General features: G+C 42.7%; 1 protein-coding gene across 4 annotated transcripts in view; it reads right to left on the reverse strand.

Annotated features, from left to right (window-relative positions):
• Positions 1–312: 312 nt before the first annotated feature.
• Positions 313–14702, reverse strand: part of MELK (maternal embryonic leucine zipper kinase) — a 35136-nt gene continuing 20746 nt past the window's right edge. For 2 of the 4 annotated variants that reach the window (XM_045020078.1, XM_045020080.1), the window contains exons 13-18: positions 12238–12381; positions 11189–11417; positions 7472–7568; positions 6814–6982; positions 2273–2376; positions 313–940 (exon numbers count right to left, since the gene is read on the reverse strand). In XM_045020078.1, coding sequence (XP_044876013.1) covers positions 763–940; positions 2273–2376; positions 6814–6982; positions 7472–7568; positions 11189–11417; positions 12238–12381 — 921 coding nt within the window. In that variant the 3' untranslated portion in view covers positions 313–762. The remainder of the gene's footprint in view (positions 941–2272; positions 2377–6813; positions 6983–7471; positions 7569–11188; positions 11418–12237; positions 12382–14702) is intronic. The other 2 variants (XM_045020077.1, XM_045020081.1) reach the window with 2 other exon arrangements.

The following is a 14702-nucleotide window of genomic DNA, read 5'->3' on the forward strand; positions in this document are numbered from 1 at the left end:
CATAGATCAAGACTCCAGCAATGTCCTCACTGTCTGTTTGAATTGCTTACCGTTCCTGCCTCTGCACTCACTGGGATGAATACCTCCAGAATGGCTTGGATTGAGAAGTTGCTGGAATCCAAAGCTTAGAGCTATGTTGGGAAGTGCTATCACTCCAGGATCAGAACGCATGCACGCAATTCTTCACCTTCATTAAGGCTTAGTAATGAATTACCATATGATTAAACCACATAACATTTTTAGTTTAAATCCTAGCATTGTTGGCTTAACATTTATTGACGTCAATCCTATTTTGTTCAACATATTGAGCATACAGTTTAACTAGTAACCACAGCTGTGACTCAGTTAACGATCTCAATAAATCCTACTTAGACAGGAAAAGAATTATGTAAATGAATTGTTTTCTGCCCAACATGTACTTTAACTGATAAGACATTGTAAAGATTATTTTTGGTATTAGAAAATTAACAACTCTTAGTTGAACCCTTAATTTTATGCCCAAGAGAGAAGCCCAGCTTACTATATTTATAAAATGTTTATTTCAGAAAGAAATTACACTTGCAGAATACAAACAGTTGAAAGTTCACACCCATATGAAACAGACAAAGATATATGATTAAAAGACAAGGACAGATAAGTTTGTCACATTTATTCACAAATTAGTGTATTTAAAAACAGATGTTTTTTTTAATTCTAAAAACTGTTCAATTAGTGTGAAGCAGTGTAAAAGCACCCTTATTTAGGATATGAATATGATATCAGTTACATCTTGCAGCTAGAGAGGATATCTTCCACTAGTCTCTTGTAGACCCACGCATCGCCTTTAAGCCGTTGCCTCCTGATACCCACTACTTCAGGTTTACTAAGCTGGCACACTTCTAGCTCAAATTGCATCGTCACTTTGCCAAAATCTGACTGCGTTTGACACTTCAGGGTATAGCTGCATAGACAAGGCAAGAAGAAATAGAATAGTCATGGAGTTGTTTTAATACTCATCAGGAGGTTGGCAACATGAAAGGTTAAGTGGGTACAATTAACACTTCCCACACCAAGTATCACAGTGAGATTCAGCAGTGGGAGCAAACAGCTGAAACAAGGTTAGGTGAAATGAAAGCTAGTTCCCTTTTGTAAAAGGATACCTTGTCTGCAAATGCTAATGCAGAGCACAAGGTCTCCCTAGCCACAAGAACTGCTGCCTGCCTCTCCTGGGAACTGAGGTCTATGGCAAAGAATAGAAAGCGTGGGGACAGAGTTAATATTTTTCTCTAGTCAGGCTATCTTCTGCAGATATGACAGCCACATCCCTCTTGTGAGGCTGCACCTAGCCTCCTGCATCAGGCTCAGACTGCAGCCATCTTCCAGATGAAGAGAAATTGAGCCATCCTGCTCTCTGCAGATGCAGCACTGCACAGGGCCAACTACAGATCACCTCGTGCCAGTTGGAGGAGTGAAAGACCAAGCGCTGATCTTTGAATCACTAGGGTCACAGAAGTTTGTCACTTTAATGCTGCTAAATGCATCTTCCTGGAACAAGAAGTTGGACACTTGTACGAGGAGGCTGATCTTTTTAAATGCCTTCCCTTCAGAAGGGAAGAGCATTTCATAAACAAAGCGTAGCATCAACCCGAGTTATGGTCCCCATTTTACACACTAGGAAATTTCAGTATAGACACATTCAGTCTTGACGAGTGTCAGTTAGCAGCAGAACCAGGAATAGAGCCCAGACTGCACGCACTCCCTAGCCACCAGATCCTGCAAGTTAAACACATCTATTCAATGGCTAGCCCTGTACGGACAGGTAGCAAGGCTCACATTGTGTCAGCTAGGATTTATAGTATTTTAAGTGGTATTATATGAAGGTCACAATGATCTCCATCATGATTGCCAAGATAAGGCAGTTTAGTGCTAACAGGGTAGTATCAGAATGAGTCTTTGCTGTCAATGAAATCACAAGAGATGGGATTAGCTCAGTTTGCTCAGCTTCTTTAAATAAGTTGCTACAACATGCATGACAGATCAGCACAGGAGACTGACTATTCACATTCGTATGTGAGAGTTAAGGAACTTTAGGATACATTTGCTTTGCATCAGATAGGCAATATTTACCACATGGATGTGTCTCATGTGGTCTAATAGGAGGTACAATGTCTAACAAGCGGCAGTGTGAGGGGGTCGAGAGAGAGAGTTGAATGCTTTGCTTTAGCAAAACTAGAGAACCGGAAACTTGGGCAAAGACAAACTGCAATGAGTTTTGCCTGACACTTTAACTTACCCCTTCTGTACATAGTCAACATGTTTCTTTGGGAGGATGGTAATTATTTCATTCAATAGGTGGTCTGGATTCAGTAGTTTAGTTGTGGTCACATTGTAATGAGCCTGAAAAAAAGCATAATAAGCTCAATCAGAAAGACAAACTTGTTTTTACAATTTACACCGAACACCAGAGGTTCTGTGGCAATGGATGTCTTAAGAGGTTACTCCCCTTGCACAGTAACTGTGGTTCGAGGGGTGTCTCGTGCCACAAGCCCTTGAACGGAGGAGGTTTTCCTGTTAGCAGCATACATTTGGCCTGTGCATATGCTCTATACCAGTGGTTTAAAAAAAAAAAAAAAATTCTAGCGACCCAGTTGAAGAAAACTGTTGATGCCGGTGACCCAACGGAGCTGGGGATGAGGGGTGTAGGAGGGCTTAGGGCTGGGGCAGAGGGTTGGGGTGTGGGAGTGAGGGCTGTGGGTTGAGGGGGGGGATAAGGGCTGGGACAGGCGTGTGGGGGCGGGGGTCCAAGGCTCTGGGATGGGGCCAGGGATGAGGGGTTTGGGATGCAGGAAGGGGCTCTGGGTTTGGGGACTCAGGGCTAGGGATTGGAAGCAGGCTTACCTTGGGCAGCAGTGAGGAGGGGGTGCTAAGGCTGGCTTCCTGCCTGTCCTGGCAGCACGGCCCACGCTGCACCCTGAGAGTGGGTGGCAGCAGGCTCAGCTCCTAGGCAGAGGAACGCTAGCAGTTCCACAAGGCTCTCGCCTGCAGGCGCTGCCCACCCCGCCCCAGCTCCCATTTGACCAAATTCCCAGCTAATGGGAGTGCAGAGCCAGTGCTCGGGATGGGGGCAGCGCATGGAGACCCGTGGCCTCCCTACCTAGGAGCCAGACCTGCTGTTGGCCACTTCTGGGGCACAGCGCAGTGTTGGAACAGGTAGGAACTGGCCTGCCTAGCTGGGCAGCACTGCCGATGGGACTTTTAATGGCCTGGTCAGCGGTGCTGGGATGGGGCCCTAGGTACCCCTGGTGTGTGGCATGACGTAGCAGAGCACATGCGCAGGCTGAATGGACACTACTAATGGAAAATTTTGATCAGGGGCTTGAGATGTGCATGTGCACCTGAAGGGAGCATCCATAGGGACACTTGAAGAAAATCAAACTAAGCAACGGCAACAAGGAATTCTTAGTTCCAACAGTGCCTCAGGGTCAGCCCTTGTTACAAGATGGACAAGCTTCAGCGTTGGAGAAAAATCAACTCTCCCTGGTATCAGGGACAAAGGGAGAAATCTTCATCTCTGCTCCGGCCCTTTTACACTGGATCAAAAGGCAGAGAGGCCCAAAAAACCCTGTATATGGCCAGGGAGGATTCCCTGGTACAGGGACCATGGAGGACAGGCCTAAGGTTGTCCTAAGAAAACTTCATTGCAAGTCCTGGTGTAGGTGGCCTGTCAAGGGAATGGCCACAGCCTGAAGCACTGCAGGGATCTGGAGTAGTGCTGTAGCCCATAGGACAACCCTGTGAAACTGCTGTAACTTAGACAACATTTGGGACCCAAGTCACCTTGGCAGGGGTGGGACTCTTCAATCCCAGAGCAACCTAAGACTGGGAAGGAGGAAGGAAAAAAGCGTGGCTTAAAGCCACCATAGGACCCTTCCCCTGGGCTGCAAGTTGTGTACTATGCCTCTAAGCAGCACAACACAGAAATTCACCCTTGGAGTATTGGAGCCATTTTAGCTTACATGTTTTACCACTGTACATAAGGGACTTGTGGCTATATACATGATATCCCTTTTCGAAAGGCTCCTATAGCCACACGTTAGACATGGAAGCTGGGTACACTGCATGCAGTATGATTCCTACCAACTGTAAGGTGGCTGTACAAGTGCCTTGTTTATGTCCTAAAAGTAGATCTTGACAGAGGACTTTTAGATTTCCAAGAAGCAACTGGAAATTAGTCAGAACTGGGAGGCCTAGAGATGCTCTAATCTAATCCTAGCTCACTACCAGAGCTTCTCCAGGAAGTTTAAAATGGAGTATCTTGCATTGCTCTACTCCAAAGCAAAGTTCACTAGCAGTTTTGCAGGTACCGCAGGCCTGAGAAACTGAATCAACAGCAGAAGCATTTGGAGCACAGACTTGTCACAGACACTTGTCTGCTAGTGCCCAAGTTTCTGTATTCCTAGTGCAGTCCGGACTCCTATCAGATGGGTCGGCTCATAGCCCAATATGTGCTGGACTTGTCAGAGGCTGACTGACAATATTACCAGTGCCATTTGGCAAAAGCTTTCTAGACTGCAGTGTGGTGATAGCACTGCATTAACCCCAGTGCCAGCAATTCTTGAGCTCAATTTTCTTGACAATAACCAGCTTTTACAGTTAGCAGGTGGGCAACAATAAAAAATAAAAATAAAAATGATTAAGGCTATAGAACAACTTCCACATGAGGAGAGATTAAAAGATGGACTGTTCAGTTTGGCAGAGATGACTAAGGGGATATCATCAATGTCTATAAAATAGTGACTGGTGTGGAGAGAGAGTTATATACTCCTTCACATAATTTTATTAGGTGACCCTGGTTCTTGGGTTAATAGGCATCAGGTTTAACATAAGGAAGTATTTCTTCACACAATGCAGTGTCAACCTATGGAACTCTCTGCCAGGGGGTGTTGTGAAGGCCAAAACTATAACTGGATTCTTAGCTAAGTTAATGGAGGACAGGTCCATCAATGGCCATTAACCAAGATAGTCAGGGATGCAACCCCATGCTCTGGGTGTCCCTAAACCTCAGAATTACCAGATGCTGGAAGTGGATGATAGGGGATCGATCACTCGCTTTGCCCATTTTATTCATTCTCTGAAGCACCTGGCACTGGTCACTGTCGGAAGACAGGATACTGGGCTAGACAGACCTTCAGTCTGACCTAGTATAGCTATTCTTACGTTCCATTTTCTTGACAATAAGCAGCTTTTAGTCAGCAGGCGCCTCAAGTAGTAGCTAGCCAGCTAAAGACATACATCTCTTATTTGATTAGACTTGTTTTAGGCCTCAGAAAAAGCCTCGCCACTTCTAGAGTTATTGATCAAGACTGTTTTTCTCCATGCTCTGCTCATATGAAATTTCTGGTGTATTATAAGCTGCAGAATTTTCTGAAGCAGCAGCAAGAACACACTTTAAATGTTTTGTACAACTCATTGTTTAATACACTCAAGGTGTCCAGTACTGCACCACTGAAATTTATTGGCATTATGGTAGTTTGGTAGAATTCAGCCACATTTGTCCTTTAGTTTACTTTTAACATAGGTGATACTATATTAGTGCTTTAATGGTAGTGTATACTGCAAGCCCTACTACCCATTTTTGGTATGAGCTCTCATGGAAAGAGTATTAAGCATGCATATGCCCTGCTTTGAGCAGGGGGTTGGACTAGATGACCTCCTGAGGTCCCTTCCAACCCTGAGATTCTATGATTAAATACCTCTGGGTCTTAAGAGCCCAAGAGGCATCCCAACAGCATTTTTGAGATGTATAGTTTAACATTTCTCTAGTCTCCAACCTCACTTACTGGTGTCCAAGCAGGAAACAAAGAACCAGACAGGCTGCCAATATCAAGAGTTTGAGAGGACTGAAAATCAGACAAGCAACTCTGAGTATGTTGGTGGCAGGCTCTTCATTTGGACTCATAGGCAATATGTAAGCAGTCTGACCCCTAATGAACTTTTGATACATTAGTTGGGGATAAGATTTAAAACGTACACTTCCCATGACATTTGATTTCTATAGTGCCCTAAAGCACTAGAAACCCTTCTGTAGCCTAGGGAATCATAGGCTATTAGGGTTGGAAGGGACCTCAGGAGGTCATCTAGTCCAACCCGCTGCTCATAGCAGGACTAATCCCCAGATTTTTACCCCAGTTCCCTAAATGGCCCCCCTCAAGGATTGAATTCACAACCCTGGGTTTAGCAGGCCAATACTCAAACCACTGAGCTATCCCTCCCCTCTCAGTTCATTAAGTCCAAGTCCAAAGTCTCTTGATTCTGAACAATGACAGGTGACTAGAGTCTTAATTACCTCCATCACCACTCAAGGTGAAGCTCTCCCCTCAAGGATTCAAATAGCTTAGACAGAGATCAGATTTCACTGAGCTGTCATAAGCTACTTTCAGAAAGGGCCACTCATATCAAGGCTTTTACATCAAGATGCTGCATTTATACCAGCTTGAGGTTTTGGTCACTAGTGCTACCCTGACACTTTGCTGGCAAGAATGAATTTTGAGCAGGATCAGTAGGAGTCTGACTGCAGCTGCATCCCCTATATGACGTGTCTGGATCAGCTGGAAGGGAAGCAGACTGCAGTGATTCTCATAGATAACCAACTGGCAATAAGTGGGGCTTTTGTAGATTTGGTGCAATACCACAAAGGCACCTGCCCTTTATTGTAGAGGCAGAAAAGACACAATTCAGACAACTGAAGTTAGAAACAGTGATGTGGAGACATTATTGACTTTCCCAATAAGAATCCATCTCCTTTAAATAAAGGAGATATCCTAGCAATCTTACCTTCAATTTCCTTGGGCCATCTCTTGTGGATCCTTTCCTTTTGCCTGGTGTAAGCATTGTGATCATTTTATCCAGGCCTCTTTCCAGACTTCCAAACATTTTGGCTCTTTTCTTCTTTTGGCCACTATCCGCGTGAACTTGATTAAGATCCATGTCTACTGAGCGACACCTGTCACATTAAGAGATTTAAAAAAAAAAAAAAGCAGCCTTCCATTTTCTCAGTAGCTGGAAGTCAGTCATTTCAGATACATCGCTAAAGTATTACCAGACCCCAGCTCTGTATTTAGAAAGACAAGTGGAATACATTATAGCTAAACTGAGACTAAAAGGATGCTATGAGAATTATCATTCAATATTCATTTGGGATTTAAACAAACTTGTGTATAGAAAACAGCTGCCCTCTGGGGAAGTGGAATAAGGGTGAATTTGTAATTATGGAAAATAGGAAATGTCCAAGACTACTGAGGTGTGTAATTTTAAACTTTTCTGCATTTAATATTTTGTACTGTGTAGGAAAGGGGTTTAAGGAGTTTATTTTATTTTTAAACCAAGACAATGAAAGAGTAGGTGCTGTTGTAACAAGCCTTCCTAGTCTATACAAGGATTAAGGTAGTCCAGTTCTAAAATCAGCAATAGGTATGAATAACTAGATACTTACCGTCTTTCTGGGCTAATGACTGCTGCAGCCATTTCACTTGTACTTGCTGGACTTGTGGGTTTCTTAACTGGGGTGTCTTTAGTGCACTGACTTCTCTCTGTTGAAAAAGAGGAACCCAATCCAAATGGGAACATTTTTTTCCAAAGAAAAGATTTTTGATCATGAAAATTCCTTGCTGCAGTCATTTTAAACCAATTCTTCCTAGTCCCCACCTTAACATCTCCGTAACATACAGAATACCGTAAAATGTGTTTTTAAATAAGAATCATATGGCACCATTACCCTATTATATTCAAGATAGAGACTGAGTGAGGCATTTCTCCAGGGCACTAAGAATTGCTCAGACTTCGGGGAAGCAGTATAGTTTATTTGTTAGAATACAGGATGAGAGTTGGATAAAACTAGCTTCTGGTCCCAACTCTGCCAGTGACTCAATGTATAGCCTTTTGCAAGTCACCTCCTCCATTCCCCATCTGTAAAATGGGCACAAATATTTAAAGTACCCACCGGCTGAGGATTACAGTTTGTAGACACCAAGACCAGACATCAGTTACATAGATGCCAGTTCATACACTCTCCCCCAGAGTCCCTTCCCCTGCCTCAAGAGTGCTTTTGCATTTCTCCATGGGGTTTGGTATTCTAGGACTGTCAGTTCTATCATTCAAGATTACCACTAATGTGCCTGGCATAGAGTCTAATCAGCATTTGTGGCGAGACAGCCATTTGTCTAGTTAAATTTCCTGTTTGATACTTTTCACAGCCAAAGTGTGCAAATTCAAGTGCTTTCAGTACAGTCTTGTACTTCAATTTCGTTTTGAAATCCAAGCTGTTAATGCTTCTGTTCCCTTATCCCCGCCCCATTATAGATAAAGCTAAATGTCAACTATAGTGTTGCCTTTAATCCTACGGAGACAGCTCTGCAAATTCAGCCCAGGCACCAAGGCTGAAGCCAGGTTTCCCTCCATCACACATTACTGCCAGTGATAAGTTATGCAGGCCAACTTTGACCCCATGGAAGGCAGTGGGTTGCATAACAGTTGCCTCCCTGAGATTTTGGTAAGAGTCCTATTCATTAGGCAACAGCAGCCCAGCCAAGCCAACAGGAGCAAACATTTCTCTAAGAAAACAGGGTTATTCTAAAATACAGGGTGATCTGCTGATTAAAGCAATATACGTCGCTTCTCTTCAAAGTAGAGCCACACTGTATGTAGCTCCAAATCCAATGCACTGGGGGCAAGAAACATTTAAGTTCAATTCAACTCAGTGGATTCCCTTTGGCTGAATTGCATATCCCATTCCTTCAACAGGAGTATCTCTAGGTCATTTAAGAGTTGCACTCAGTCTACTCTTCCCATAGAGTTCTGCAGAGCACACGTCCTGAAATGGAAATGCAGAGATGCATTCAAATAGTTCTTTAAATTAACCAGTAAATAAGGGAATTAGAAATCAATTAAGTAAACCCTATTTCAATGTTTGAAATACGTTCCAGCTTGCTACAGAAATGGAGCCAGATACACAGCAGAAATCAGGAGACCTTACTTCAGAAGGTTAGATCCTGTGTGCAGGTGAATGCAGGTTTGGTTTAGCAGGAAAGAGGAACTGCAACCACCCTGCCCAGGTCCCGTTTTCCTTCAGGGATGAGAGACTGCATGGATTCTTACTTTCCTTTCCATTTTCAGTTTGGGGACAAGGGGAGGAGAGCAAGCCCCTTCCTAGAGCCAACAGCTGATCAGTTCCCTTCCCTCCCTGTGGTGGTCCTGATCACCAATATCCCTGCTGTGCCCAGCTGAGTGTCAGACTGGGCAGAAGTGAGTGATTTCTACAGGGCTACTACAGGGGTCCAAGTTCTGCAGTTGGGTGGGTGCTCTGCTACCATTGCCATGTAACTGGGACAGATGCTGGACCCCTAGCTCTTGCTATGGGGCACTATAAGCTCAGACACAAAGTACCAGTAAACTTTAACCAGAAAAAGCCTGAACAGCTTCCATCCAGAAACTGCATTATGGCCACCTCTTCAGATTGTTCTGGACAGGGTGAAAAAAGTTAAACAAATATTTAAAATTTAAAAATACAGCTGTTTAAAATCAAAATTTGAATTTATGGCAACCTGTGATAAGGCCTAAACTTGCCATAATCAAAATAATTTAAATAAGTATATGGTGCATTAGTGAATCCTCAAACTTTAATCAGGTAAAGGCTACTTTGTTATACATACACATAGAATTGTGGGAAACTATCTTTAACTTTTGAGGTCAAGCATTATAAATATGGCACAATGCCATGCACTGCATTAAGTATCTATATCAGCTTCAGTCTTTATAATGGAGTGTATTTCCTTTTTCTAAAATAGAAGTATTTTCAATTTCTGCGGGGGGCGGGGAGAACCACTTTTGCCTTAACATTTTGGTTTCAGGTTAGCAGAATCACCCTGGTTCTTTTTCTAGAGCTTATGTCTGCCACTTATGTTTCCACAGAAAGTGCAGCCAAAAGTAAACCATATACAGATTAGTTACTATGCATCACTCTTGCCGTTAGGGTACAATCAAGTCAGTATAAAATTAAGGTCTGAAATACTGTTAAAACAAGGATGTTCTGCTTGAGCACTGAGTCAAGATTCTTTGCCAACTGGAAATCCTTGAAAGCCTGTAGAGAGTGCTACAAGGTGTTTCTGAATTGTATCCCCTTGCACAATATGGAGCAGCACATTCACCTGTTTTAAATACTTTGTTACACCTACTACAAAGGGAGTCTCATTTTTTATCTTTGCAAACAATTTGTACAGCATCAACAGGCAAAAATGCAAACATTTCTAGTAGGTTGAAGAGGAAGGCAGGATGGCTGCAAGATCTATAATTTGTATGGATGTAATAGGAAACTGAAAGGGACCTCCTGGGTGAGAGGCCAGTTCCCAGCTCACAGGCAATCCCATCTTATAACTTGTTAAGTTATAAAGCTACATCTTAACCCATGTTAGGTCGTTTGCTCCCATTATCCCATTGGAATGATCTGTAGACTAGTTGGGGTGGAAAGCTTTGGGAAGACTGATTTGAAGAAAGCCCTAGGAGGAGTACAACTCCAGAAAGAACGGAGCTTTTAAATTGTTGACTAGTCTAGTGTATGAAATGTCTTCATTGCAATGTTTGGATTTCACATGCTGATATTTGCTAGTGCATAAGAATCTGAAAGGGAGACTAAATGGGGGGGGAAGGAAGGAAACTCATGTATTTTTGTAACCCAAAAGGAGTGATTTGAAGCCCAGGCAGAGGACTTATTGGAAATACTCCTATCTCCATTAAAAACAGTTATCCTGAGGCAACAAAGAAGGGAAGGGAGATTGCATTTCACACTCTATTAACTAAGTTGTGATGTGCCAGTCAGTTGTGAGTATACACAGTGGAAACTCTTCAGCTAATTGCTATGTGTCCAAGTACATTCAAAAAGTATGCACAATCCTGCAGCGACGAGAAGGGACATGTACAGCAGCTCATAATAAACTAACAGTAGCACTAAGATGCATTACCTCTGTGTAGTGTGGTCTAACCTCTTACAGCAAGGGGAGTGGGCTGGTGAGTATTGTATAGTCTAGGATCACAAAATGGAATAAGCCATCCAGGAACTCTTGTAGGTATAAGTTTTAGCTAGAGTAGAACATTTTCAGCTATACAAACCCTAAGCATCACGCATACATAGCTAATGGAAGTCTAGAGTAAGACACACCTGTGGAGGGAAGTGCTTGATTTGGTGTGGTTTGCATCCTCTTCTCCTTCTGGTTCTTACTAAGAGGAGTCTTTGGTGCAGGAAGCACAAACGGCTCTTCATTCTTGATAGTCAATGCCAAGTCAGAATTCTCTTTGTTTTCACTTTTCTTTGATGCTGCTCTTCTTGCCACTGGAGATGGAGGTGGTGTAAATTCTACACTATCCAATGGTGTCTGATGCGTTGAATGCTACAAGAAATTTGATTAAGTAAGAGAGAATGATGGTGAATTAACTCTGGACAAAAGTTAACTATTGCCAGTATACTGGCCATACACAGTATATATTACAAGGGTCAGGTCAACATAGCTTCACATGCAGCCCAGTGCTCCAGACTTCTTCCTCTGGGCCCACACATCTAAGTCACTACTTATTCTCTCCCTGAACAAAAACTTAAGCCCTTTCTACCCTGTGCCCTAATCCTCCTTAGTTCTTTCAGCTTCTCATACTAGTCTCCCAATCCCAGATCACTTCTCTTCAACCCATCCACAAAGTAGTTAAGTCTATTTATGTTAAGTCTACTTACAACCACTGCAGTGGTTGATGTCCACACTATCCTCCTATTATCAGTGGTGTGTGTCCTCATTAGAGGCGCTTCCACTAACTTAAGCGGGGGGGGGGGGGGTGGCTGAGACCATGGCTGCTCCCCCGTCCGGTCTTTGGGCACATCCTCACTGCCAATAACATCAGCCTCACCATCCCCTTTGCATCTTTCCCCACTTCTACACACAAGGTGAGCATCAGGTCCCCTGCATCTCCTCATCCAAGTAAATGAGGACCCACAAGCTAGGAAAAAGGTTTACAGTTTATGGTAATAGCCATCTGACAACCAAAAGGCTCTTGGCTCTGTCTTAATTTGTAAGATCTTCTGACCAGGGACTATCTTATGCAGCACTAAGCATTGATACTTAAACATAAATGCAGTGTGCATTAAAAAAAAAAAGTCAAAGAGACAGATTCTCTTGAATTAAGAGCAACTGTTTTAGGAAATCATTGTAATTCTTCAAGCACCTGCTTTGTTTTGGGCGTATATAGAGCAAAGCCTGCAAATGGAGATTCCTCATAAAGCGCATCATCTGAAAATTCCATGGATCCAAATGCACAGGGGATTTCCCTACAGTCTTCCACATCTTCGTAGGTCAGATTCTTTTTAGACTGTTTAAAAAGAAAAAGGAGATTCCAATGAGACATTAAGTGAAAACTTTCATCAGAAAAGATCTTCATTACTTTTAGAGTTAGTTTTAATAGTTATACTGTTGCTCTTTAGAGTTTCTAGTTATGGGCAGTATCTCACGGGAAGTTCTCATTCAGGTCACTGGTCATCTAAAAATCATGTTTGGAGGGCTAAGTCTGCAGTGAAAATTTTAATAAGCAACATCAGTAGATGTGACATTATACTGAAAGCACTATTAAACACAAGGAGCCTATGCATCAAGTGCAGAAAAATGCAATACCTGCCATTGATTTCTACATGCAAGCTCCTTAATTTGCTGCCACACTAGCTAACACTACAAAAGTGGCCCCATGAGGAGATGCAAAATATATACAAACCAAAAAGGAAATATAGTGAAGGAATATGGGAAACAGCTGGTTAAAGCCATATTATGTATGATACCTTGGAACAAAGAGTTATGAGAAGTCAACCATTTAAAGCTAAGTGCATCAGCAAAAACCTTCACTTTCTGATGGAAATGAGATGGTTTCAACTGATGTCAAATCATACAGGATTTTCTGCCAATTGTATGTGCTCCTTCAAACTGCCAGAAGTCAGGAAGAGTTTGCTTCCATGTTTCTGTCCGCTGCAGCCTTAGTTGTTGCCATTGGTGTAGTAATGTCATGGCCCGCATCTTTTAAAGAGTGCCTGCATTTGTTTTCTCCCGGGGACTTTCCTGCTAGGCTACCTTCGGTTTAGCTAGTGGCATATGCTATGCTACTCAAGGCAGGTCTACGCTGATAGCGCGGACTATGCCAATGGGAGAGAGCTCTCCTGTTGGCATAATTACTCCACCTCCCTGAGCCTGGGAGCGGGTCTCCTGGTGACATATTGCTGTCTACACCAGTGCTTAGATTGGTGTAACATGTTCTTATATTGCTGGGGGGGGGGGCAGGCTTTTCCACACCCCTGAGCAACTTAAGTTATATTGAAGTAAGCACTAGTGTAGACCTGCCTTAGTTTTGCAGCAAGTCAGATGCTTACACTGCTTTTTGTAGTAAAGGGGCAGAAATAGCCCTCATGGTCAGAGATCAAATATTTAGGATCCATGATCAATTCTCCCTTCATTTGTTAGGGAGAAGTCAAATTCCAGTTTTACAAAGTGTGAACAACCTTTAGTGTCACATAGTAGTGTCAGGTTTAGATACTAAACCTAAAAATAAAGTCAGTCAACCAAGAACTGCATTTTCTCCAACCCCCTGCTGAACTTGTTTAGCTCCAAGCTTTAGGGACCCTCCCCCCCACTGAAATACTGGTAAAAGTCTTGTAACAATCTACATATTTAATTTCTAATCCAGAGTGACTGGACAGGAGATGGTTTTCAATATATCCCTTTGTGGATTGCAGAAACTCATTGGAAGACCTTGTTTTGTTATGTATCACTCAATGAAATGGCAAGCTGACTTTATTGCTATCAGTCCTCAGCTGGAAAGGATGCCATTATAAAAAGGAATCATGTTTTGTCTGGAGACAAACGGCTTTTGGCCAGTGGTCAAGGATATTGCCAAGATCAGATTTTTCATTACTGTTGAAAGCCAAAGTGTAGCTTTCTGGTATATGATCAGATGTGCCACAGATGATTACTATAAAGACCTTATCAGACACCTGTTAACAGCAGCCAAGAATTTAGTAGCCAGATTCTGTAATTGAAATTATGTTCCATTACTCCATAAATAGCTGAACAGGACCTGACGGACAAGGAAAAATTCACTCCATTACAGAAATGCTTCTATATGTCACTAAAAAACCACCACAACTATTTCCAGTTGGCAAATTTAAAAGCATTACTAGTAAAGAGCACTGTCATTCCAGGTATGATTTAGTTAAGTTTTCCAAAAGAATGACAAGCTGCTTGTCATAACAGTTGATTATGTTCAAGCCACTGACACCAGACCAAAAAACCCTCTAAATTAAGAAGTCCTACCAGCTTATTTTCACAGACAGTAGGTCAAGCTCCAGTCAGAGGCCTATCCTGAAATGGCTGATCACCAACAGATCTTCAGCTGGTATGTTGTAGAGCACTTATGGTGCAGAGGCACCGAGAAGTTAAGTGCATCATACTGGGACTAACGGGCTGTGTTACAGAAAAGATATGTGAGGTATCTGGCTCATCTCTGATGGCTTGCTCTTATTGTTAATGGTGGTGTTTGGCCAAGTCTACTTTTAAATATCCCAAACAATGAGGCTTCCATAACTTATCCTGGCAAAAAAAGTCTCCAGGGTAATAGATATGGTCAGGAAAGTTGCCTTCTGGAGTCAACCC

The sequence above is a fragment of the Mauremys mutica genome, chromosome 6, assembly GCF_020497125.1.
Source record: "Mauremys mutica isolate MM-2020 ecotype Southern chromosome 6, ASM2049712v1, whole genome shotgun sequence".
Classification (NCBI taxonomy): domain Eukaryota; kingdom Metazoa; phylum Chordata; order Testudines; family Geoemydidae; genus Mauremys; species Mauremys mutica.